Source organism: Ascidiella aspersa, chromosome 2 (assembly GCF_963924565.1).
Source record: "Ascidiella aspersa chromosome 2, kaAscAspe10.2, whole genome shotgun sequence".
Classification (NCBI taxonomy): Eukaryota; Metazoa; Chordata; class Ascidiacea; order Phlebobranchia; family Ascidiidae; genus Ascidiella; species Ascidiella aspersa.
This window is the reverse complement of record NC_139448.1, coordinates 26,640,319-26,667,209: the sequence shown is the minus strand read 5'-3', so window position 1 is coordinate 26,667,209 and position 26,891 is coordinate 26,640,319. Positions and strand designations below refer to the sequence as shown.

The following is a 26,891-nucleotide window of genomic DNA, read 5'->3' as shown; positions in this document are numbered from 1 at the left end:
TGGCTCGCCCACTATAATAAAAGCACACAAGCGCTTGCTGAGTTAACAACTACAATTTGTTTTGTGAATCCACGCAAACTTCGAACACATAAGCCTCTTAAGTTTAACTATGTCACTCTTATTGTTATCAAAAATGTAATGCTTTGTAAGTTAAATAAAAAACAATCAATGCTTATTCACAGTTGACAATTTTGTTACGTCATAAAAATACAAAAGGATAAAAACAAAGTTTACTTAAGGTCATGAACCTATGGGTCGTTTGATAATCAGGTCATCATAGGGTTCAGCAAGATTATCTTTGTTTAAAAATAATTAGTTGTTCGTTGATATCCTGTTGTACTGTATTATATTTGCTGTGCTTCGTAAAAAGCTTGGCAACTCCGGCCACAGTTTATGTTTTGAGTGGCGATAACTACTTGATTGCCCAGTGTTTGTGTTTGTTTGCGTCACAAACATTAGCTAACCCACGCTGCCCGGTCCTCGGAAGGCTGATCACTTTAATCCCTGCCCAAACTAAGTGGCGCAAAACTTAAAAAGCGAGACGGACCAAAGAAGCAGATCAATAAGAACGCAAATATCGCCAGTCGAGTGAGTGAAGTAGCTTTATGCTGCCATCCGGTCAGTCGGCCTTTCCACAACTCTCTCGGAAGGAAAAAAGGTCGAGACAATCCGCAGACGCCGTCGTGAAAGCAGAGGGAAAAAGGCCCAGCTCACTCGCCCACCTACCTGGCAATTTCTTGGCGACATGCACTAGAATGCAGTTGTCGAGCCCGTGTCTGTCAATACCGTATTAAAAGCTCCCGCCGTTACTTTTACTACCGCTATTTCTGCTGCTGCTGCTGTTGCTATTGATGTATCTGCGAGAATATCGCCATGAGTGAAGACGCCGAAATACGGATTACGCTTGTTATGTTTTTGTTCGCGCTGGTCGCGATTTTTGGGTCGGCGGAAGGCTGCCCGGACCGGTGTGCCTGTTCCGGCCGCAGCGTGGTTTGTACCGACGAGGGACTGGTCATGGTACCGCGAGGAATACCTGCGAATACTGAAAAGCTGTGAGTTCTTTCTTACTTTTTTAATTTAATTTTACTTACGCTTTCTCTCGTACTATAGGTTACTCCTAATATTAGACAGCCTTAAAAGCTATTCGCTGTTAAGGTTAGTGTCATTCTTTCATCAACGTTACATCGGTTATACAGTTGTTTCGGCTTACGCTTCTTTGTTTTTTTTCGTATTCAATTGTTACAGAAAAGTAATACTGATAATAACGTTTGAAATTTGTATAGGGGTAAATCAATACCAAAGCTATTACTTAACTTGATTACTTTGTTTAAACGTTTTCGAATATTTCTTTATTTTAATCATGTTACGAAAGTTATCTACTTAGTATAATAAAATCCTTAATGAAAATTGAAATAACCGACCAAAGTCCGAAGTCCGATAATTTCGGTGTAGGTACACGTATTTTAACAAGCCTTATTTTTAAGGGATTTACGTCGCAACAACATTTCGCACATCTCAAGGTCGGACTTCGCCGGTCTACCGAGACTTCGTCGCCTGTGAGTAGTGCTTCTTCAAGGTTCAACCTTTTCTAGTGTTGCTATTTCCGCGATAATGCGCGGCTCTCGAAATTCGAGCACCGTATGGTATGCCTTGGCTAAATAGCTGTACGGCGGTAACTGAATAGTTTAAGTGTCATGAACCGGTAATGAAGGTTACCGAAGTTTGAAGGCGATCTTTTTGCCTGAAGTTCCACGACGAAAACGGCCGTATAGTGGCAGTTCAAAGCGGCTCACTCCCGATTTATCAAAGGCATACTACTGTACATTGTTGGATATTTCCTCCTGCGAAAGTCTGTTTTTGATTCTCAATATACCAAATGCACGAAACGTGTGCCTTATATTTCGAAATTGAAGCGTAAATTGCACATCTCTAATATAAGTATCATATCTTCTAAAACAGTGCATTTGACAAAAATCGTATTGTAATTGCTGACAAATTGTTAACCAAGTACTAGGCAAAGAGTGTCGGACGTGTCAAGATAAAATTATAATCTTATAAATAAGAGCTTTTCCAATCCCTTTAAGTGGTGTACCTGGCGAACTTAACTGCCGTATATCATTTTGCGCGTTGTATTAAAAAAAATATTTATGGAACATTACGTTAAGTGATTTACGTGCTATAGTGCAATAAAGCGTATGCTAAAAAGATTCTGCAAAACCATTGTAGGGTGGGTTTACTTAAGTTTTATCGGCCTTAACGACGCATTGATAGTTCCGGCGTTTTTGTCTTGGACGTTTGTCGAGCATTGTAGACTTAGCAGTTGGCGGACCGATAACACGGACTAACCGGCATCAGCGACTAACACGCTTGTGTCAACATCGACTAACAGCCATTTATCACGGCCGGTTATCAGGTCAATTCCTGGTCGCATGTCTTCCAATGGTCCGTCGATTAGCGCCGATCGGCAAAAACGTTTGCCACAAGCCGTTTCCGAGCGATAAATAAGAGCCTTAGTTAATGTTGACCAACGGATCGCGTTTATTGGGATTTCGCGCGCGCGCTTTCGGAAAGCGTTCGGCGGCCCAACACACGCGCACATACACACAACAGCTCAACGGTCCGTTGCGCAAATTTCGCCGAGAGGATTTGCGCCTAGACCGATGTTTGCCCGTCCGGGCCCCCGCACAAAAGCTGCCTGCTGCTGGTGGTGACGACGGGTAGGCACAAGCGCGGCAGTGGCAGCATTCCGAAGGCGTTCGACCGCAGCGTTGTTTGATTTCGTTCGCGTCAAATACCGTTCGCTGTTTACCGCCGACACGTATATGCCAGCCACACGCAACTCCCGCCTCGCAAAGCTAAATCTCTCGCCTACTACATAACACGCCTTGCCCTCTTTCGGCCGTTGCCCTTCTCGGCCGCGATGACTGGAGGTAATCGCCAGTCGGCATCTCATTTTCTTTTTACGTGTCTTCGCAGGTTCCTCAACGCCAATCAGATCACCTGGATCGACCACCATGCCTTCGACGACTTGACGCAGCTACACACACTGTGAGTTAGCTTTATTTTCTCAGATTTCAGCCACGATAAGCGCGTTTACAAAGGCGAAGTCGTGAGTCACCGCGAAACACGCTCGCCGGCCTCCTGTTTATTAAGCGTCTTTTTGTTGCTCAGTATACGGTTGGGGTATAAGCCGAAATTAAGCCGAATCACGTTCGACCGATTAGGATTTCGCGTGACAGTGAGCCCTTAGTTATTTTTTTCAGTCTCTAATTAAAAGCGATACGCAGTTCATGTACCGTGCCCACTTTTGTTTTGAACTTACACGACGGTTCAATGCGATTAGGATCGAGCGATCAGAAAAGCGCATTACAACTAGCTTTTGGCTCAGTTGGTAAACACATGTGATGTTGGGTTAGCGTCGCTTTCGTGGCCTTTAGTCAAGCCATTATCGAAATCGATGATCTGTATATAACATATATTCCTTCAGATCTTTGTAAAACGCTGACCGTAACCGATCGAGCTTTAGATTAGCGATTTCGCGATTCTCGACCAGAAGCGCTAACGTCATTATTTGCCGAAGGTTAGGATATCTATTGATAAACACTCAGCGGCAAAGTCGAAAGCGTGCGCGTAAAATCCACTACATCATAAAAAGGTAGCCCCGTAGCTTGTATTTCAAGTGGCCTTTGTCGTCATCGCGCGCTCTGAAAAGGACGAATTCCCGTTGGTCGTTGAAACATTGCCGGCGTATTGCCCCAAGGCACATCTGCAAGACTGTGCGGCAGGGCAATGTCTTGCGCCACCTTGATTTACAGTGAAAAGTTGCTTCAAGCTGCGGCGCAAACTTCATTACACGCCGCACTTCGCCCGGGCCGAAATTAAATGTTTACGAAGCCCAGGGCTAAAAAGCGCCCAATCGAAAAAGCTTGTTTGCCGACGGCCGCCGCCATGGCCAGCGCCGATGCCGACACTCACAATGGATGCCCCGGCGACGCCATATTAGCCACGGGCCATGGTAAATATTTTTCCACCCGCCAAACTAATTATTCGGCGCTGCTGGGGTGAAATCGATGCGACCGGCGGCGAAAGTTGATTTTTGTTGTGTATGGCCGAAAGCCACTTAACGTATCGCCTCTGTTATTTCTGTCTTTCGTTGACCAAGATAACGCCCAGGCTTCTCGGTTTGACGGACTACTGCTGGTGTAACTTAATTCAGGCATGCACGGAGTTGTGGTCAATCAGAGCGGAACCGAGAACTGATTAAACAGATTTCTTTCTGGTCGTAATGTTTTGGCGACCTACTTAGATACGTGCGACATTTCTGGCGTTTTTAATTTCAAAGCAAATAGATTTTTTAAGTTTATAACTTTCAACAAATCTATCGATATATTACCATTTGCTTTAATAAAAAAGACAAAGGCAAAAGTAAAAAAAAATCGATTTGCAAACTCAGGCGTATAATATTGCAAATACGTTTTTCGTAATTGCTGTGTGTTTTAGCATCAACGTGCTGCGAACAAAGTTTTTTAATTAAAGTGTCAAACTTGAAGTCGCCGCGCAGACGACCGCATCTTAACTTGGAGTGCACTCGATTGCCAATTAATCATCTTATAGTCGCCGCTGATGATTTCATTATAAGGGCAAATGAAAAAAATGCACAATTGTTTTGCTCGCGTTCTCCAGCGAAAAAGTGTTGCCGTTTGTGGGATCCTTATGTCGCTTTGCATACGTCACAATCGGACGCGTCGCGACCCGGCGGGGCGCAACATCGCGCGGCGACATCAGCGCCGACATAACGCGATAATTGACGAAACGAGTAAGACTCTAACACCGTAATGACGAAGGTTAAGTGGCGTAGCAGGCCTGCCCGACCGTACACGTACAAAGGGCCAACCCACGACCTTGCCAGGCAAGGCGAACAGCGCGAGCTCTTACAAAACGAGTGCACATCCATGCGTTGAAGGCTCGCCAGCGCTATTCCCACGTCGCGTGTCTTGTTGGAACACGACGCCGACATATTGCGAATCGCCCGCACTGAGCACTTTCCAGTGGTTAATCGGGCCTGCATCCTTTTGCTTGAATCGAACAACAAGCAGCGCGCGCTTTATAAATAGTGCTCCGTCATCGGCCGCATGTTGTTGACTTCGCCGCAGCATCGCGTGACGCTGTGATTCGCCGCCTTTCCGTAAAGCGTTTTTAATCGTCCTTTATGGTCCGTGTCTGACAAAAATAACGCCCGCGTTGTGCTTTAAAATTTTAGGTGGGACAATGCCAAGGCACAAAACGGGAAACGCGTAACACTCCTGTAAAGTCGCTGTATAGAATACGTCTAACATCTTGACAGAAAATGTAACACGGAAAGCAATTAATTGTTGCACTCTTTAAAACACTATCTATAGCTGTTTTATTTTTGCTGGAACGTTCTTGCTTACGTACTCACGGGGAAAAGTTGTTTTTCCAGTTGCCCAAAAAATAACAGTTGCTACCTCCCAGGAGACTTCAAAGGGGCCTCCGTGTTTTGTTTATGTTCGAATTTTCGCTTGGCGCCTCTCGTCCGTCGCCCATGTCGATTGCGACCTAAGGCAAATCCCCGTAACAACAGCGGACGCGTGGATGAAAAAAAACGAGCCATCGTAGACGTTGCTTAATGAGTCTTGTCGCGTGTGCTGTAATGAAATAAACGTGTCATTAAAATAACGAAATCCGCACGTCTGCGCCGCTCGTGAAACAGGAATTAAAGTGTCGTTACAGCTCTTCGGCGTCTACAATTACGCGCCTACCTTTGTCGGACCGACGGCGCGCGCGCAAAGAAAGATTAAGTATTAGGTCGAGACAGTTAAAAAAAGGTAATGCACAAAGCGTAAAGCTGTATAGTCGGATGGCTCTTTGCGGCGCCCGGGGGCTGACGTCGCCTTTGCGAAGTTGCCGCCGCCACCAATGAACTTGGTTGCCGTGTTTAGAAGGATCGTCCCATGAACAAAAACCGGCAATGTCCCAGTCTTGCTGTTGGCGCATAGCAATCGAGGCAGCGTCTTCTGCAAACCGTGTCATTGAAATGCGTCGGCGCCTTTCGCCAAATTACCACCCCCGCGCGTTCGTTCTTTTTTGTCAGCGTTGCTATATATTTGCGTTGAAATTTTTTTTTCTTTTCTGCCCGCCAATTCAGCGGACCACCTTTGACGGGCGGCGAAATGACTGGCCGCCATTGTTCCGGCCGCAGCGCCTTCGTCACTAAACACCGGCGTTCGTTAAGAGCCGTAACGGCCTGGAAAATTCACTTACAGGATTAGAATTGAAACGCGCGTGCAAGTCCCGTCTCTTAAATGTATCAACTGTTCCCGCCGGGTGCAGGTGCTAGAGTAGTTTTGGGGAATTGTTTTGTGCTCCTTGCCTGATTCGCTGCAACAACAAACAATCGAGCCCTTCATTCGCAAAGTATCACACGCTAACTAAATTCCGCCCGAAATAATATATTCGCGGTGCGCACGCAACACAACCACAACAAGGCACAGAAGCCCCATTTCTCTTTAAACACATTTTTCTCGCTATTGGAAGCGTGTGAGCAGATTGCTGGATGTTGTTGCAACGGCGCTTCATTTCACTTCGGCCGTAACGTTTACCAACCATGAGACAGAATGCCTTTCATCGCCGAGATTGCATCACCCGTCCCGCTCCCGCGTTTGTATTGTGTCGCGTTATCGTCGCCGGATCCTTATATACACGCCCAGGGACTCTCAAGAGGAATTCATAAGGAGGCCTTAGAATCATTGCGGGTTCTATGGCTTCTCTACGATTACTCATGTTCAAAGACTTAAAACATGTTAATTTTTTTTAACAGCGACGGGTATTTTAGGTATTCAATGTAGGTTGTAGGCCCTAATTATAGCTAAAATTAAATAGGGGCTAAAACTATAAATAGCATACCGTTTCGCAATGAAGTTGACGCTCGGTTTGATAAAGCAATGACGTAATGGTGGTTCAAAACGCGCCGCTTTCAAGCCCCCCCCCCCCCCCAGCGGGTTTGGAGCACCTTTAGGCCCGCGCAGCTGCACCCCTTCATAAGCCTCTGTACACACGCTCGCTCCTATTTTTTTCAAGGCAATTGGACAACAACGAGCTGACCTGCATCAGCCCACGGACCTTTTTTGTCCTCGCCTCGCTCGAAGTGCTCACTTTGAACAACAACAACTTGACTTCGCTCGCCGCCGACGTCTTCGGAGATGAGATTCCCAGCATGCGGACATTGTGAGTCGGGTTTGGTGTTTTCACGCTTTTCGGCACAAAAATGCGCCCGTTTATTTTGCTGTTTGACAATGGTTTATATAAAATTCCGACGTTTTGCCAAAAAGAGAAGTTGGTTGTACACTACTAAATCTGTTTAACTTTTACCTTTTTAAATGCCAACTTTTTGAGTTTTCTTATAAAACTGGTTTGGTGTCCAAAACCTTTTATAGGAAATTTGAAATAAAAAAGCGTACAATATTAAAACATCAATGTGTTAATTTAAATACAACAAGAATATTTTGCCATCGCGACAATGAGATTTCACTAATGTCATTGTTTGTCATTTTTCGATTAAAAATAAGTTCCGCAAAGCAGCAAAAATATCGCAAAGCAAGTAGTCGTTTCGTTTTCTTTTCCACAAACAGTTCTTTTCAGTTCATACGAGGCCTATTCCTCGAATATACGCGAACCGTTCGCCTCGTAAACATGGCGCGGCGCATTCCGGCGCTTCTCTGATAACACCCTTGACGAACGCGCGTCTTGTGTTTTTTGCCCGCAGCCGCCTGCACAGCAATCCCTTGCACTGCGATTGCCATCTGCGCTGGCTGGCCAACTGGGTCCGGAGCAACCCCACGATGGCGGTCTTCGCCCAGTGCCACTTGCCCGTTTTCCTGAGGGGACGAAGCCTTGCCGATCCCAAGAACGACTTCGTATGCGGTGAGTGTTTTTCGGGCCCAGCTTTTTCGCCTTTGTCGGGCGCAATTACACGCGATCGTAACTCGATGGCCGCGCGGCGAGCGAGCGATGCAATTATTAAATTCCGAGACTCGCGCCCAGCGCGTCTCAAGTGCACAGAGGAGAATGGCAAAAAAATGTGCAGTTTTTCCGCGCTGCTTTCAAAGAAAGCGGCAATGAGCCCGGAACGAAAGGCAGCAATCGAAAAGAGTCCTGGGAAAATCTCAAGGAAGTGCGATGGTTCTAACGCTTCGTTTTTTCTTAACTCGTCGCTAAAAAAATAGTCTCAGATTGTTAAAGACTGTAATTTGTTAATCGACTTTTTCACCTCGAATTTATTTTTAAAGATGAACGCACAGAAACCCACTTTACCTGAGTCAGCCCTTGCCCACCCTTTTCTGCCATACGTGGAATATTTAGGTAAACATTTCACTCTGTAAGAGTGAATGGTTGGTGAGAAAGGTCTGCCTTGCGTTTGATCCGTGAAATATTTAAGTGAATACGTGAAATATTTGCGTGAATATTTCACTCTGGAGAGTAATTGTTTGACATTTTGCAGACATTTTGAAGTGCGTCGGCCTATTTTGCGCGGATTTCTCGAACGGCCTAAACCTTTGGCGATTAATATCAACAAATCGGGAAAAAATCACACGGCGACGCCGTAATCTGATTTGACGCGGACGCACCTGCTGGTGTATGCTAACGATTTGGCTGGCTGCTGAAATCGTCTCTAATCTTCCAATCGACGATAGATAAGGCAACGGTGGCCGGGGAGCCGCTCGCCGAGATTGACCGTTGCGGTCAGGAAACAAAACACACGTTTCTCCAAACGCGCCAAGGCGGGACGAAAAAGTGTGAAAAAACGGGGCGAAACTATGCTCGTCGCGCCCTTGGAGCACCCCAAAGGACAACAATGGATGGCGGAGAGCGCGAACCTAAGGGCGCCCCATTTCGCATGGGTCACGCATCGCAGACTCGCGGGTCCTTATATGTAGTTGAAGGAGCCCTCACGGGCACTTGTTTTTTCCGCGATTTTGCCAACCGCATGACCGAAAACGTGCTAAAACGCAGCTCAGACGAGCCCAAGCCGCCGACCCCACATAGCTCTGTTTCGGGCAAAAATCCTGCCTATGTCTGCTGCGAGCCGAGGAGATGACAAATCCGATCGCCACGCTCGATTTGGAGCAGCATTCCGGAACTCGGAATACTGTTAATCCGGCCTTCTTTGCCGTCGACGCCTCACCACGCGGGCCGCTTAATTGCCGCCGATCTTGAAGTGCCGCGCGACTTTAACTATTTGTGTAAACACAGCGACGCTGCTTTCGGTGGACTCGTGGGAATGATTCACGGAGCTCGGCGATCACGCGGGTTTGTCCGGGCTGTTGGGGTGGTCTCTCGATTGCGCCACAGTTCACCCGAATTTTGCAAAATATGCGGAGTTTTCCGCCTTGCTCCTGGTATTAGGGCGCCATTTTAGTCATAATTAGGGCGCCATTTTTAGTATTTTTGCGTTACGCTCCGCGGCCAAAGTAAAGATCTATAGATCGTGATAAGCTCAGCGCACCGAACAGCAGGGCATCGAAAACGTAAACACATTACCTGAAAATTACCCACGGATCTAATCTGCGCGGCATCTCACGTCTTAGAGACAATCCAATGATTGCACAACAAACGCGCTGACGTTTTCCGGTTTTCGCTTTCCCGGAACCTGACGGGCGCGTCCAATCAAAAGGACGCATAGGTCTCAACGACACGACGTAAAGTCAAGCAAGAACGTGACACTGGCGAAACCGCCCTACAGAAATATTCACCCCCTTGTTATAAGTTGTGCACCTTTCTCACCGACCTTCATCATTGAAGGTTCGCAGCTCGGCGGCTTGTTCAGGGATCAACCTGGGCGGAAATCTGGGATGAACAGACTAAGCGCCACCTCGCGCACCCTTCGCCCTGCAGTTCCGCCGTCGCGAGTTTCGCAAATCCTTGTCTACACAAAATCGTAACCTAATCTGGCGTGTAGCAGTTGGCCATCAAACGCTCGCCGACCGGCATCGGCCAACGCTAAGTCGCAAACTCGCGTTCACGCTGTTTCGGCTTTGGTTTCCGCCGGGAAGGTGTTGCGATGCTTCGGGACTCGTCATTGCATGCGCGTCTGTTCCCACGAGATTGGCAAGGTCACTTAATCTGCGTTGACAAGTCGCTCTCGCAGAAAGACCCCAGCGCATAACTTTCACGCAAGCGCATTCGGGGCCAAGGGTCCGTCTGACACACTGCGACCGCCGATCCGGGGGCTACTTCAGGTCCACACTGGCGACGACTGTTTTTCGCCACTTGACCGAACAATAACATCGCGCGCGATCTCTTCTAAAATAGTGCGTAATTATTTCTTGTCCGCCAAAGTCGGCCTGTAATAACGACTTTCCACTTACCGCTCACTCCGCTATGTCTAATGGGCTGAGTTGTGGTTGTAAAACTCGAACGCTTATCAACAAGAGAGGGAAAGTTCCGGTCAGCTTGCCTTAATTACGTATGGCGTCATACTTTAAAAATATCGCGAAAGAAGTAAAATATGTAAGGTGCTAATCGGGGATGTGAAGTTGTGGGATTGTGTGGGAACACATTCTCAAATATTTATGAAAAACGTGCTTCCTGAACTTGTGTCATACTAGCCCGCCTCGTACACCTGAAATCAAACTCGGAATTCCAAAATGTAGATCTGAAGTCCTGACATACCGTATATGAAAAAGCTAGCGCTAGTCTTACAACAAAACAAGAGGATCCGGTCTGATACGTCACATGGCGTGGCTACATACAAACAAATCTGAAGTGCCAAATTGTTTTGTTGTCCATGGCTATCAATGGGGGGCTCGCACAAACATCTTAGTAAAATGTGTCCACCCACACTTGTCTAAAGCACTACGAGTTTATCGACCGGCATTGTTTGTGGCTTTTAGAAAACTTTTCACCGCGAAGAATCTGCGAAGTCACGGCGTGTCCCGCCCACTGCCAATGCAATGGCGGAGTGGTCGACTGCCGGAACAGCGCTCTCACGGTCTTGCCGACAATCTTTCCCGATGATTCAACCGAATTGTAAGTGGAAAAACTTCGTAAAACTTCGTCACTGCTTGTTTCAACCGCTTTGTGTAAGTTTGATTTTGTATTTTATACCTGTAGGCGTCTCGAGCAAAACCTGATTGCAAGAATTCCGACGCTTGCATTTTTGAGATACACCAACTTGAGAAGAATGTAAGTGAAATAAAGTGTTTTGTATATTTCCGATGAATATTTTTATGTATTAGTGTTAATTTAATTAAAAATTATCTTAGATTTTGATGTTATTGTTCATTTATCTTAACAGAGATTTGAGCAACAACCTGATCGAGGAAATTGAAAGCGGTGCTTTTAGCGGTCTTGAGAGTCTGACGTCATTGTAAGTTAAAACACGTTGTTACATGTAAATGCGAAATTTAACCGCGGTGCTTGTTTCAGAGTTTTGTATAGAAACAAGCTGACCACGCTTCCAGGAAATGTATTTATGGGATTGCCAAATCTCCAAATGCTGTGAGTAATTTTTATTGTCGCGCGTTAAGCCGTAGACTAAAGTATGGCCTTATACGCACATAAAACAACATTATTAAACTTGCCTATTTTCTTCTAGATTGCTCAATGCCAACAACCTACGATGCCTGAGGCAAGACACATTTGATGGATTGACTTCGCTCAACCTCCTGTAAGATTATACGAATTATCGCTGTCTGTTTATGAAACAAAAATAAGCAGTATCACTAAGAAACGTCAAATCAAAGTGATTGATAAACTAGATAAACGCACCTGTGGCCGCACCCGCTTCATTAAATTTCGACTCAACACGGTTTCGGTAATTTTTTATTTTTCGGTATTTTGCAGATCACTGTACGACAACAAATTGCAGTACCTCACCAAAGGAACCTTCGATTCTCTTCGCGCAATTGAAACTTTGTGAGTCACGATCGTGTCGTTATTAATAGCTTAAGACCAGCAGTGCTCAACCTGAAGGCGTTAATTATAACTTTTGCGGCCTTGCACGCGTTTAGGAAAAATACTAGAGTTGGCGGCCGTACGTGGATACAAACTTTTGTCAACTTTCATGCAAAAATTTGACTTTTGAAACTGGTTGAAAGACAGACAGGTATAGTTGTTATAGGCAAGGCCGGTGTCAGCCTTCAGTTACTGGTCATCAGATTTGCCCGAAGCACTGTGAGCAGGCTGTGGCGCATCCAGGGGGAACACCAGGCCATGTTCCATAAACAATATTTTGCGCTAAATTTTGCTACGCAAAAACAATTTTTTTCGCGCTTGTATATTTTTTACTTTGTAGTCCATTACGCTATTAACTTTCTTAAGCCATTTCACGAGAAAACAAATGAACTAAGACTTTTTTGTATAATAATTTGTTTTTTATCGCAGGCACTTGGCCCAGAATCCATTCATCTGCGACTGTCGGTTGGGTTGGCTGTCGAAATACCTCAAGAAGAACCCTGTGGAAACCTCAGGAGCAAAGTGCGCCGGTCCCGCCCGTAACGCCAACAAACGAATCGCACAAGTGAAAAAGAGAAAATTCAGATGCAGACGTATGCTTGTTGTGTTGTTCATCTTTTTATTGTAAATGGTTAATGGTGAAATGCGACAGCGATCTATATACACGACAGAAAAAAATGTGGATTTAAATATGAGATGTCCCTTTCGTATTTTTTGAAACTTTGTTCTCGTTTTCAGCTGGACAACGTGCAGAACTAGAGCAGAACACGATTTGTGCGCCAGAAATCGAATGTCCGACGGGTTGTCATTGTGACTCGACAACTGTCGATTGTTCCGGGCAAGGGCTGACCTCACTACCCGACAACATTCCTCCCCACGTTTCCAATCTGTAAGTTTCTTAAAACCGACTCTTCAAGCTATATTGGCTTACATTTAATGAATTATATTTTGCAGTATTTTCAATCGCAACAACATCGGCCGACTGGCAAACAACGGCGCCTTCAGAAAGCTAAGCAACCTGAGAAGAATCGATCTTTCTTTTAATCGGATAACCGAAATTGAGGATGGTGCCTTGGCTGGAGCAAGCAGTTTGGCTGAATTGTAAGATTTCTTTCAGTTAGGGTTTCGATTTTATGGCTATTTTAATTAAGGATAGTTTTAAACCTGTCGTCTATTATTTGTTTTGTAGATTCCTCAGCAACAATTTGTTGGAAACCATTACAGCTTCTGCGCTTTCTGGACTGCCCAATTTGAGAACATTGTGAGTAATGTTCTTCTCGTTAAATTTAAAACATACTACCTTTTTTGTAGTATAAGCACCTCTCATACCAAAACTATAAGACTTACTTCAATAAATAAATTAAATTACTAAAAATGCATTACATTTATGTTAATATTTGCATTTAAATGCTATATATCCTTCGATGCAGAACAATTCGAAGCAATCAGCTCTCTTGTATTGGAAACCACACATTCGGCGGTTTGTCGTCTCTGAGACATTTGTCACTTTACGGCAACCGAATTACCACAATCGTAAATGGCGCCTTCAGCACACTCACTTCGCTCACAACATTGTAAGTGCTCTGTAGTTTATAATTTATACCTTTTCGGTAGTGTGTGTTAGTTTATATGAATTCAGGGTGGTTTTATGTATATGACACATTGATTTTATACATTAAACCGTATAACTACTTTCCTTTTATTTGTAGGTAACGGAGTCAGAGATGGTTGTGATTGTTTATAAATACCATCTGTCAGCTTTAACTCATAACATAGTTTTTAACGGTAACAGCCTCAATAGTGTTTTACCAGGGCTGTGCCTTATCGTCCTTGTGTCTTTGATTTTTCCTTATTTACAAGGTCACCTATACATAGCAAATTATTGGGTTGGCCTTTGTCTTTAAAAATGTAACAGATTTTTTAATAACCACAATTGTAAATGTAACACCATTTTTTATCCTAATTTTATGCTAGGATTGTTTCTGTGGAAATCTCAGTTGTTTCGCACCAGGGGCGGGTCCAAGGGGGCACGTGGCAATGGTCCGCCAAACTGTAATTTTGCTAATTTTTGCTACATCAAAATATTTTTTTTGAAAGAAAGACCATGAGTGGTCCTTTCTATAACAATTTGTTTTCCTGTCAGTGCTTAACGGCAATCATTATCTTCCAACAGAAACATGCTGGCCAACCCGCTCCACTGCGACTGCCACCTCGGCTGGTTTTCCACCTGGCTGCGGGAGAGAAACGTGGCGTCGGGGAATCCCCGCTGTTCCAGCGCCCCGTCGCGCCTCCTCGGAATCCCGATATCGGACATCAACTCGCAGGACTTTCGCTGCGATTCCAAGCAGGCACTGGAAGCACCGACCTGTGCCCCGGTGCAAAAGTGTCCGAGCGGCTGCGACTGTCAAGGTTGTTTTTTTTTGGTTATAGTACAGCTTTTTGAACGGCTTCAAGGCCTTGTTTTGACAAAAACTTACTGTTTGTAATTTTAAACAGCATCGGAGCCAACACAACCATCGGGCGACAAACAAAGCGTTGTATTATAAACTTTTTTGTATATACACCTTAGTAACCAAAAGTAGAAATCGGCTAAAACTTAATAATAATAATAATAATAAATAACTTTATAATCTTTAGTTTATTTTTAAATTTTTTTCTTCCTAAACGTTTTATGGAAGTCTTGTTTTAGAAGTGTTGATTTAGTAAAAGGTGCAGTACATTGGTCAACTGTCACTCAAGAGACGTTCTGTATCTGTTTACAACCATGGCCACTTAAAAATCATGTTGTTTTTGACAGCGTCCACCCATGACCGCCCGTTTTTGAGTGGCCAAGTATAAACTACCTGTCAAATTGCGCCGAACAACAACTCATTTTTTGTTCAGGTCCAATGCTTCGATGTGCCAACGTCGGTTTGTCTGTTATCCCGGTTTCTGACATTTCGGACGACGTCCAGGAGCTTTACTTGGAGCGCAATGAGATCGCTGTTATTCCCGAGGAAATAAATCGATACAAAGATCTCACTACCATGTATGACGAACTTTAAAGAGAGATTTTTTTAAACTATCATTTACAGAGAAAGGGGGCTAACGGTTATTACAGAAACCACGGTTACACGTTAGCAAAACAAATGATATAAAAGTTGTAAAAATAAAACATATAACTGGGTACACTATGTACGGATCTGCAATGTAGCTTAAATTGCTTCTCAGTCACATTAACTGAAGATGATACAAGCTTGTATGGAAACGTCTTAATCAAGATGATGTCGATCTGCTCGACCTTTTTGGCTATGTAATTCTTTATCTAGAACATATAAAATTTAAACAATTTTCTGAAATACCTATTATTTTTTTGACGATTGGTCTACAAAAAGAGACTGTAAAAATTGTGAACTTTAAACCAACTTTGCGTTATTTTCAAACAAATTTGGAAAAGGCACGTTTTATCGTTTCAGCGACTTGAGCAATAATCACATCCGAAGCGTCACGGATTACTTGTTCCGCAACCTGACCCGTCTCACCAGACTGGTCCTGGCCTACAACAGGATCCAATGCATTCCGGTCAATACCTTTTCTGGTTTGACGTCGTTAAGAAGTCTGTAAGTATTTTCAGTTACTGGCACTCGCGGAGTTTTCTGATGGCGCCATTTAAAGTGGTGATTTAATTATTGCTCTGTTTTCGCAGGTCCCTCCACAGCAATGACCTGTCGTCTTTGCCGGAAGGAGTGTTCAACGGCCTGGAGCACTTGTCGCATGTGTAAGTGTCATGATTTTACTATATATAGATTTGCGTTTCTCCGCTGCCAAGTTGAATTTATTAGGAAAGTAATGCTAGCAAAAAGCAATGGAAATAGTTTTGGTTTCCACACACAATCTGTCAAATTTTGATACACACCCGATGGGTGGATTCCCTAAATGGTAACTGTACATATATATTCTATAAAAACTGTTCCTAGTACATAATGCAGTTTATTTCAGCTCAGATAACTATAGAGACGACACTAGGTCATTCGCCGTAACCCCCCCTTTTTTTCTTGCCATGAGAATCGCGTTGGTCGCAAATGAAACAAATACCATTATAACTATAGAGACGATACTTGGCCAATCAACGTAACGGCGTTATTTTTATATATTTTTTAATTTTTTCTTGTCAATGTAAATCGCCTTGGTCGCAAATAAAACAAATAACATTACTTAACGACTAAACACGCGATATTTTCGCAGGGGATTCGGTCTGAATCCGTGGTACTGCGACTGTAACCTGAGGTGGTTCGCCCAGTATTTCGACCAGATGGGTCTCGCGCGATGCTCGGGTCCGACGCGGATGGAAGGACGTTTGCTGACCTCTGTCCCAAGGTCATCATTCGTGTGCAGAGGTCAGTTTCGGTTAATCCACTTTTCTGTAACGATTATTCCGTCGCACACACATATATGTTCGATACAACAGTACACAGTTTAAGAGTGGTTAAATACACAACACACATATATCTGTATAGTTCTTTGAATCATGTTCGCTGTAGACATTTAATACGCAATATGTGATCTGTGAATAAGATTATGATGAACACTGTGATTTCTGCAGACGATAAAAAATTGAAATCTAGTTTGTTTAAAAATGCCCAAAAACGTAAATAACTCAGAATCACAAGTGACTAATTGCCATTCACTTGTTGTATATTGAGCTATTCGGTTGGTCCAGGGCAAATCCTTGGAGCAAAATTAGGGGTGATAATATTTTGGCTTCAAGTCCTCACACTTAAATATAGAGGGTACATTAAAACAAGCATTTATATTTTGGTAAAACAGTATCCTTCATATTGGGCAGTGTGCTTCACACCAACTGCATTATATCTGCGCCCGTTTTGTTTGCATGATTAAAATACCTATTACAATCAACAGTTAATGACGTATATTGTATGGTCATTCAAACAATATCACGAAACAAAAAAATATAATAGTTTAACGTCGACAGCTGCAGTGACTGCTCTTTGCACTATTGTATATTGAAACTTATACATGCAAGCGACCTTATGCACACAACAAAACTTCGCGAATTGTGCTTTTCGCTTGACTTTAGCATATAACATAAATATGTATATTAGTGTGATTGTTTGTATCGGTGTTTATGTAAGGAAACGGTGCTCTTTTGACATTTGGCTTTTAGTGTGATTCCGTTGCTATGCCCTCTGAGCAGTCACTGACCTACACACAGTACGTAAAATAGTCGCTTTATTATTTACAAATGTATATCCTTTGTGACTTAGATGCATTGCAAAAGTGCCTGCGACGTTTTTCATGGCAAAGAGGTAATCCTTATCTAATTTCGCAAACCTTAATTTGGCAATACCAAAGTAACAAACAAAAACCCATAATAATCCATACAAAAGCATTTTGGATCGCATCCTAAATCACATCAGCTGATTACTTTTCTCCCTAACACGATTGGAATGCTCGGGTATTAAAATATGTTTACATATTGTTAGTTGCAAAACTATGCAGTTTCATGTACTGTGTGTGGGCTTGCATCATCACCTTACTAATCGCTGACGTGTCGCTTTTCTTAATTTGTGCATGTGAGACCTTCCGGGGAGTCTTTTCGTTTGTTAACTCTGCCTATTCTGTTGTTTTTGTCGTTTCTAAAATTGCGGCACTTTTAGTGATGATCGCAGCGTATTCAAGTCTACGTTTATTGTAGGTCCTTTGGACATCGCCATCGCGGCGAAGTGCAATCCCTGCTTGTCCTCGCCTTGTCGGCACAACTCCTCGTGCAAAAGACATGTCACCGATTCGTACCAGTGCCAGTGCCAACCAGGTAGCTTTATATAATCCCTTTATCTTTTCTGTTCTTAAGCAATTAAGAAACCTTTTGTGCGTATTAAAGTAAGCCAATGATATTGTACAACAATCTTATATTCCGAAAATCCCATACAACAAGCCGACGAGTGACTTTCTTTTTGTCATTCAGGTTTCAAGGGCCGCCATTGTGAAATGCCTATCAGCCCGTGCGTTTTGGCTCCATGTCTCAACGGCGGAACTTGTCACGCTAAAGACGAAATCAGATACATGTGAGTATGCCTTCACGCCTTTTAGCTTTACAAGTTATATACAGAGAGCAGTGCGTCACGCGAATGTGCAAAACCAGATTTCTGAAGATATTATATTCCATCATCTTCCCATGTTGGTTTTATGTGCGTCTAAACAAAGTATTAGTTCAGATATAGGATATAAGAGTGCTCTATGTCTTACGAATGCTTTTCGATTAGTTTCTACTTTAAAAGTGGGCGTTTATACAGCGGCTGAAAGCTACCGCCTTTCCCTACTCGTTTAACAAGTTTTAGGCCGGCGCCTTAAGCGAGTTAAGTAGTTTCGTAAGCTGTCTGGATCGGATTCGAGTGGGTCGCGTAACCCACAGCAATAAACATGACCAGAAATGGTGGCGGGCAACGCCGGTGCGCAAAAATGCCAACAGCGGCAATCCCGGATCGAGATTCCGCGAAACCCAACCCTTTAATGTCACTGCCCTAACCTTAGCCAGTTAACCCTTGTACCACATTCCCGGTCTCCCACAAAATTCGCTAAAAGTCTATTCTCCGCCGCAACGACGCGCGCTCTTTGTCGGATCCCATTTCTCGCGTATTTGTAATTCCCACGATATAACTTAGCAGCAAAGGACAATCGCGAAAAACAGCGTCGCAACTAAATGTACTGCGCAAGCTTTGCGTGTGGGGTCCAGTGTTTGTTTTTTCGGCGTTTATTACCTTACCTGAACACCTAACGTCATTGCAAATGTCTCAATGACGGTTTTTTGTTTCGTTTCCAGGTGCCGATGCAGGCAGGGCTTCCAAGGCACGAGATGTGAGTTGGACGTGGACGATTGCGTGGGAAGACCGTGTCCGGTCGCCAACGCGACCTGCATCGACCAAATTAACTCGTTCACCTGCAAATGTCCGAGTGGCTGGTAAGCTGCCTTCTATAACCGAATAGGCTGTCCGTGCCTTTTGTGGGCAAGTCGGTTGATTTTTTTAATTTTACCTTCAAGCTAGGATTCTGTTGACAGGTTTATGTGACTTTTTTAAACTAGTCAACCAACTTCGGTGTAATAGGTTTTTACGATAACATTTTGTTATCGTATCAATGCAGCGTTTTTAAACAATGTTCCATATCATCATTTATCATTATGTGTTACAAAAAAAATATTTAGCTTGTTTTTCGTATGACCGTTTTGTATCGCCATTTCTAGAGTGATTATCCTCTAATACTGTTCTACCTACCGCGTTGATCGATTACGCTGGCATCAAACACGACGTAATGCTCTTACTGTAACGCGCGCATAGTTGCATCTCATGGCCATCTCCTAATTTGGCACCGCTTGATTTTCAGGCAAGGCGAACACTGCAACGTTCAGATCAGAAACCAATGCGATGTGCTCAATCCATGTCAAAACGGCGGTCGATGTGTTGAAATGCAGCTCATAGATTCGTCGTCCTACAGGTAATGGGACATTCTTGTGTGCCATACTGCTTGGAAAATACCAGAATTCCCCCGTAATTATCCGTCACGGATTGCCAGTTTTGCCTATTTTACACTGACGAATTGTTCGGCTGATTTCTGCACCACATCATTTGACTTACACAGCATGTCATAAATGTGCCTTTTATCGTCTCGAATATGCGGGTTCGGCACTTCTCGGAGTGTACTGTTCCCTGTTATTTACATTATTGTAGGGCTGGCGCGACTGCAAAGGGGGATAAAAGGCCTCAGGGTGTGTAGTAAACAAGCTTCTATAGTTTTACTATTTACAATACATGTATGTTTTGCAAACCAAAACAAACCAATAGGTTTTTTAAAGAAACTATTCTGTTAAAGTACTTATTACTTTTTTTCAGCATGGATATGTATTATTATCGCCCGTAAGGTAATTTGTACTATATTTAAAAAAATAAGCACTTATACTTATTGACAAAGCATTGCGCCATGTTTTATGAATATGATTGCAACATTAATGTCCCTGATGGTTTGTCATTTGCCCCCCCCCCCCACACAAGGGAATACCCGCGGGTCGGCGATCCCGATCGGCCCCTAAGTAACCCTACGTCTGAGCGTCTAAGCGGCCCCATTAGTCGGCGCTTAAAAATCTCCGGCTTATCAAAGCAAACACGACTTTAACAAAAATGTTATCGCCGTCCGACAGGTGTGAGTGCCCGAGCGGATTCGCCGGAGTGAACTGCAGCACGGCGCAGCAGCCTTGCGAGAATCACAAATGCGAAAACGGTGTTTGCAAAGTCAATTTCAACCTGCCAATCAAGTACCAGTGCAACTGCTACGTGGGATACAGGTATATTGCCCGCCGTGTTTGCCGATTGCCGCCGCGCCGTCTAAACCAGGCCGAGATTTTGGTGCAGTTTTCTGAGCCGGATTATCCAGTTCGCGGTTGACTGATTAAGGCAATATATTTTAGAACAGCTTGAGTAATTTTAATAATTACATTTTGAGGTGACAACATTTTGCGAATTCCATAAAATCAGTAATATAAAACCAAATGAACATTTTTTGCCAATTTTTAATCGCTCACTTAACAATATAAAAGTTTAAACTGTAAAAAGCGTATTCACCAAGTGGTTCTAGTTATTTACAAACACATTCGTTTTTCAAAAACGCACACTATCACCTAGGCACATTTTTACCATTAAAACTTTCGGAGAAGAAAACAAGAAGGCTATATCTCAAGGGCGTTAGCCTCAAAAGCATTCGAAAAATTCAGTCGCGAAGCGCCGTTCAGTCAACTGTTTATAGCGCCTTGTTTATCGCGAAGGGGCGAGTATTGCTCGACGCCGACGATGGACGTGCTGATCCAGGACGACCCGTGCTCCAACCACGACTGCCAGAACGGCGGCAAGTGCTACACGCGACCCGGTCAGGCTGGCTACGAGTGCTGGTGCATGGGCGGCTTCGCTGGCGAGAGATGCGAAAAGGTATGCGAGGAACCGTTGCGTTTATTGTGCGGCTAACCCGTGTACGTTTTTTAGTTTTTAAGTGTGTGGTAATGTAGTTTTGGATTTCGTTATAAACCCTATTGCCCTATACTTGATTTAAATTTTTTTGACCGGGACGGTTGGTTTGTATCAGTTTAGTATATTTTTTGTGTTGGATTACCATTGGCAAAACCAACTTCAAAAATGCACTTTGTGTCCTTGGTAAAGGTCGTTCTGTAGCTGCTGTTTGCGTTTTATTTCTGATCGTTTTGCCTTTTTTAGCTTCATGGAATCAGCATGCAGAAAAACGGCAGTTACGTCCAAACCAACACCGGATCCGGTCACAACATTAACATTACCATTGTCCTCTCAACAAGCAAGGTAAAAAGCAATTTCCTGAATATTGAGTAGCCCCCTTTTCCTCCTCGGTACTAGTAATGAAATCATATATTTATGTTAATAATTATCATATAAAATCATCTTTGGGAATCAATCATTGTCTTAGTTTTTTGTATTTTGAAACGTCGTAATATATACAATGCTATTTGTTTTTATTACTACAACAACCATCACGAATGCGCATTACCTTGTTTTTGTTGTTTTTTTTGTTGTTTTATATAATTTGGTTACATTTCAATTTTGCCACTCAATTTTACCTTGTTTTACCAACAATCGTGTTTCAGTTGTTCGGCGTGCTTTTCTACAAGGGTAGCAGCGAGAGTCGTGAACATCTCGCCATCGAGTTTTACTCGGGCCACGTCCGCGTCAGTGTCGATCTGGGGAGTTTCCCCGGATCCACTCTGTACAGCACGGTGCCAATCAACGACGGGAAAACACACACGGTAAGAATTCTGTGCAACTATTTTAATCTACTAAATATACCAATACAGTTAACTACGTAATAATAGACGCAGCTGGTGGAATTAAATCGTATCAATAAAACTGTGAGGAAAAACTGTTGTTTTCCAACTCGCAAAACTCAGCAAGCCTGACCGATTAGTTTTCAATTGCCACAGTTTAATTGTTTACGCCAATTACCGCCTGCTAAATGACTCACTGAACGAAAAGCCTCTTTCAGGCTTGTTTTCACATCCCACTTAAAAAGTGAGTCATTTACTCTAATTAAAAAGTCACAGGCTGTTTTAAAGTTGAAAACAAACTTCTAAATTCTTTTTTGCTGTTTAGTGGCAATTCTGAGCTTAATTTTGAGTGCTTTAAACTATGGAGAGAGTTACGACGCGCCGCTAGCCTGTCAGTAAGCGTGTCAACTGATTTTAAGCTTACAAAGCGTTTAAGCGTCACTTCTATTATTGCAGGTGCAACTGGTGATCAAGGGTCAAATCATATCGTTGACAATCGACGGCGCGAAAGAGGTTAGGGCGAGCGCCGGCGAGCATCTAAGCCAGAGCTACCGGTCGCTTAACTCTTCCTATGTGGGAGGAATTCGACTCAGCACTTTGCTGTCGGCGAGAAGAATGCTCCACATCAGAAACTCGACCAGTTTTATCGGTAAAGGATCTTTCTGTATGAACACATTTCTTTAAATAAGTATTTTAGGATGTTCGGTGCTTCTATTCGATTTCGCCTGAGAAACATCTTGACTTTGTTGTAGGGATAATAATTATGTTTGAAATCGCCGCAGTTGTGTACAGTCATCCAACAAAACTGTTTTAAAATATGATAACAATGGTTATTTTTTAAAACCATTTGCTCTTGTACAATATTTTTGCATACATTAACATCGCAAAAAAATGTTAGGCTAAGGTTAATAGGCCGGGTGTTTCTTTCGTGAACAATTTTCGGTTGAAGTGTTTTAAAATTTTGAACTTTGCTTTCGACTTGCCCAAATAGCTTTAAAACAAATCACATTAAAACTCGTGTATTGCTTATTTGAAGGCTGCATCCATGGGCTGTACATCAACACTACCCAAGTCGACTTCATGGAGCTGGTGTCGAGTCAGTCCAGCATTCGACCCGGCTGCGTGCAGGAGAACGGCCTCCAAAGCTGCGCGAGAAAACACTGCAGCGAGCAAGGCAACTGCTCCTTCTTTAACCATTCGTCGGGACTCACTTGCAAATGCGATCACGGATTCGGAGGTAAAGTGACTTACACTGCTAATGCTAGTGTTGGATCTCTTGGTGATGTTACGTATACAAATATAACGTTATAGCTACAGTTGTTTTTGGAACCGAAAGTCGATTTTTTTCATAAGATGTTACGTTCGCTCGCGTTATAAAATTGGTAACTTTTCTTGTGAAAAGTTCTATTAACTCCACAAAAGTATACAGCATTATTGGAAAAGGTTAAAACATTATAAAAATATTTATTCTTTGCATGATTTTCAAATTCGTTGGGTATAGACAACTGACAAAGTAATCCAACTAAGCTGTTTTATATGTGTTTGCTATCTCACATTTTGTTTTCTGTCTTTTTATTCTTTTTCTTGTAAGTCACGCAACATCCATTGTTTATGTAGGCGACAGGTGCCAAACAAAGATAGCAGACAACTGCGACAATCACGACTGTCAACACGGTACCTGCGTTCCCGAAGGAAAGTCGTACAAATGCCAATGTGCTACTGGTGAGCCTGTTCTCCGTTTGTTGCCTAATAAACAACCCCTAAGCTCCCATATATGCATTTCTTGTACTGAAAATAAGTTCTTCTGGTATGTATTTGCTTGTCCGACGTTTCGGATAAATATCCAAAAGCCATTATAAGGGACGGTCCACACCATAGTTAGTTAGTCGACACGATAACGTTAATTCCTATATGGTCATAATGTAGACTTTTGGGCATAATTCAATGTTTTGTAACACCTCATTTATTTCTGCAGGCTATGGCGGACGCCTGTGCGACCGACCGGACTGCAGTAACGTGAATTGCAAGCGAGGAACGTGCCAGATCACCAAGGCCGGATACAAATGCAAATGCAAGAAAAATTACTCGGGACGTCTCTGCGACAAACGTAAGTATTCTTTGTTTGTTACCTGTTAAATGATTAGGCCATATTCAACTGGCGAATATGCAGAAGTGAAATGCAACTATAATTTGCTTTCGCTCTTTTCCCAAATTATATTCATTGGAATACACCTATGTATAGAAGCCGTTTTTTTAGCGTTTTTAAATGTTTTTTCAAATACGATTTCAGAATAAAAGGTTGATAGCAAAGCAGTCAACGCTTTTGGTTAAAGTATTTTTTAGCAATACTTATCCGATATGAAAATAATTTTCACGCGATGTAAAAGAAGAGGCTTCTATATTTTGCCTTACACATCATCTATAGTTTAGATCAATATATATATATACATATATATATATATGCTTTGAAAAAAGTTTAAAACTTCTATACTGTGTTACCCCCATGTTTTGAAAACCGCTATCCGTTACATTGCGCTGTTTGACACGAAACGCGACCCGCGACACTGATCGCCTTCAATCTTCACGCGTCACGTGCGTTACGCGACCTTTTCTCGCGGTGTCCAACTAAACATGGACGAACAATCGCCCCTGTGTCGTTATCAGCTATGCGATCGCCCCTGTGTCGAGTGGCTTCTTAACCGGCTGATTTGTTACATTATCCCAGGGGTGCGCAGTTGCCGCGGCTCGCTGGTCCGGCAGTTCTTCAACGCGACGCGCACAAAGAAGTCCATCGGCGGCGCTGACGTAACGATGACGTGCAGGAGCAAGCGGCAGTACAAGAACATGGTGTGTGGCAGTCGCTGTCCGGCGCCGCGCGGCAGCCGAGGCCACTACGGTGCCGCGGCCGGCACTTTTGGCGGCGTGGAACCGCGCTGCTGTCGGCCGCTACGCTTCCGCGTTAAACGCATCAGGATGAGGTGCGACAATGGCTTGCGGATCTCACAAGTTGTGCAGAAAGTCAGACGCTGCGCGTGCCAGGCGTGCACATGACCGCCCCGCCGCAGCAAGACGCCGCGTTAGGCCGCACCGGCAGCCGGACTTTACTGCTGCCGCTGCTAATTCTGCTTAGCTTGGCTTGGCTGAACCTCGACGGCGGCCAGGGGTCGACTTAACCCTCTTTGACATGCGATACGCACGGGTCGCGGCCTCCCACTCGCCCAACGGCGGTCTGTGGGGAGCGCGCGTCACCCCGCAATGATTTTTCGACGAGGCGCGTCAATAAAACTAACCCCAGTGCCCGTTTATCGGCGATGTGTACAGAACGAAGCGCCTGTCTCCATCACCCAGCCGGCTCCAGGCTGAAACGCGCGACTGCCGACTTTTGGCAGCGGTAATCCCGTTTTGGGTAATTGCCCGCAAAACCGTCGTGCCGCTTTCTTTGTGGCGCGCCGCGAGCTCTTCAAACGCGGCCGGGTTGCCTTGTGTAAAGTTTATCGCACCGCCGTTGTCTTGAAACGTACGCCCTGAAGTTATTTCATCTTTGCCCAAAGTTTGGAACCAACATCCAACAACAGTGAAAGAAACGCCACGGTTCTGTTTGTTTGAATAAATATTTGTAAAGTTTACGAAAGTTGCTTGAAATGCAGAATGCCAATTTAACCTCCCAATGCGTATGGCTGTTCGAGTTACCGTCTCGAAAGAATTAATTGCCTGCGAAGTTTGCCAATGTTCTTATGGCATTGCGTTATCATTTTTGGTCCAATTTGCCCGTCAATTTGGAGCCGCCTTTTAGCCGTAATGCATCAACACAGATCCTAATGCGCACGCCTGTTCAATCTCCGCTCTCGGGTAATTGCTTGAAAAGTTTACCGATTGTATCTGGTTGACAGTGACGCTCCTCACTATTTTCGACTTTGCTAAAAGCGCCTTTATGTGATGTAGTTTCTAACATTTTTTTTTCGTCAGGCCGTCTTATTTTATCGCTTTTGCGTTGTTTTTGCTTTCAATTTATCGCACCTCTATTAACAGTTTCTGTTGTCGTTTGTTTACGTGTGAATATTTTTTTACCTTTTTTGTAAAGCGAAAATATTTTATAGCATTGTTCGCGGTAAGTGTTGGAACTGCTGCAAAATCGCGTTTCGCGTTCTCTTCGAAGGAATGCGCGAACGCTCGCTGCCTTTAAATAACTGAATAAAGTGGATATAAGCAGGTGTTGTGTAATGGATTTAAATTATTGGGCTAGATTGTTCTACTGTATATGTTTTAAGTAAAAAAGATGTCTTACACTCAGAACAGGCATTGACGTGTACAGCTTGTATTACTCAGTCAATGAACCTTGAAAGATATATATATTTTTAATTTTTTGCCAGATTCGTGAGCATTAAGGAAATTTCGTTCATAATCAGTTTCTAAATGAACGACAATAACAACTTTTGTATATATAGACAGATATAATAAAGCCAAATGAAACCCGTAAAATAGAAACATGCAACAAAGTAGACTAAATGCATATATGCCATGTATAGTTCATACTCAGCAACCAACACGAGAGTTACAAGAATGATTGCAAGACAGATTGACACCGCGATTTGACCGGCACTTTACTTTAAAAGCCATTGCAAGAACACTTTTGGTTGAGAAAATCAGAAGAAGATAGATTAGAAGCATAGGCCGTTGTAAGTATGCCCGAAGGGCTCGATGTTTGCCCCTAAAGGGCGAGAACGAGAAACTGTCAATGTACTTTCTTTGATCAGGTGTTCTGATCGTTAGATCCTTCGGCCACGGCCCACTTTGATCAGGTGCGAACGCAAAGTGTCTGTAACTGCTCCAACGTAATCAACACTTGCAATAGGCAGGAAAACATGTGGCGATCATATTAAATCTTACACCTTTGCCTTTTTATGTTACACCAAGATAAGACATTTTTTCAGTCACCGGATCAACACACAAAAACATTTTTAACAGCATTTTGGAAAGAGACATAGTTAGAGCGATAATTTTATTCCACTAGTTCGACTAAAAACGATCAGCAGTTGGTTAGCGTTCATGTCCAATTACAGTACTATGTCACTTAAACCTGATTGGT

At 43.5% G+C, this 26,891-nt stretch overlaps 1 protein-coding gene across 2 annotated transcripts; it reads left to right on the top strand.

Annotated features, from left to right (window-relative positions):
* Positions 1-769: 769 nt before the first annotated feature.
* LOC146164575 (slit homolog 3 protein-like) lies at positions 770-26,006 on the top strand. 2 transcript variants are annotated; one of them, XM_083382308.1, is made up of 35 exons: positions 770-1,052; positions 1,485-1,556; positions 2,977-3,048; positions 7,099-7,245; positions 7,784-7,941; positions 10,911-11,046; positions 11,131-11,202; positions 11,315-11,386; positions 11,446-11,517; positions 11,615-11,686; positions 11,863-11,934; positions 12,403-12,566; positions 12,712-12,862; positions 12,928-13,074; positions 13,163-13,234; positions 13,404-13,547; positions 14,147-14,382; positions 14,857-15,001; positions 15,429-15,572; positions 15,659-15,730; positions 16,198-16,349; positions 17,238-17,279; positions 17,669-17,785; positions 17,939-18,038; positions 18,794-18,931; positions 19,354-19,464; positions 20,165-20,308; positions 20,786-20,945; positions 21,228-21,326; positions 21,629-21,787; positions 22,262-22,454; positions 22,842-23,042; positions 23,423-23,527; positions 23,781-23,912; positions 24,531-26,006. In XM_083382308.1, exons 1-35 carry the CDS (start codon positions 874-876, stop codon positions 24,854-24,856), a joined length of 4,578 nt encoding a protein of 1,525 aa, XP_083238434.1. In that variant the 5' UTR covers positions 770-873; the 3' UTR covers positions 24,857-26,006. The 2 variants fall into 2 exon arrangements, with proteins under 2 accessions (XP_083238434.1, XP_083238435.1); XM_083382309.1 differs by lacking the exon at positions 17,238-17,279.
* Positions 26,007-26,891: the final 885 nt, after the last annotated feature.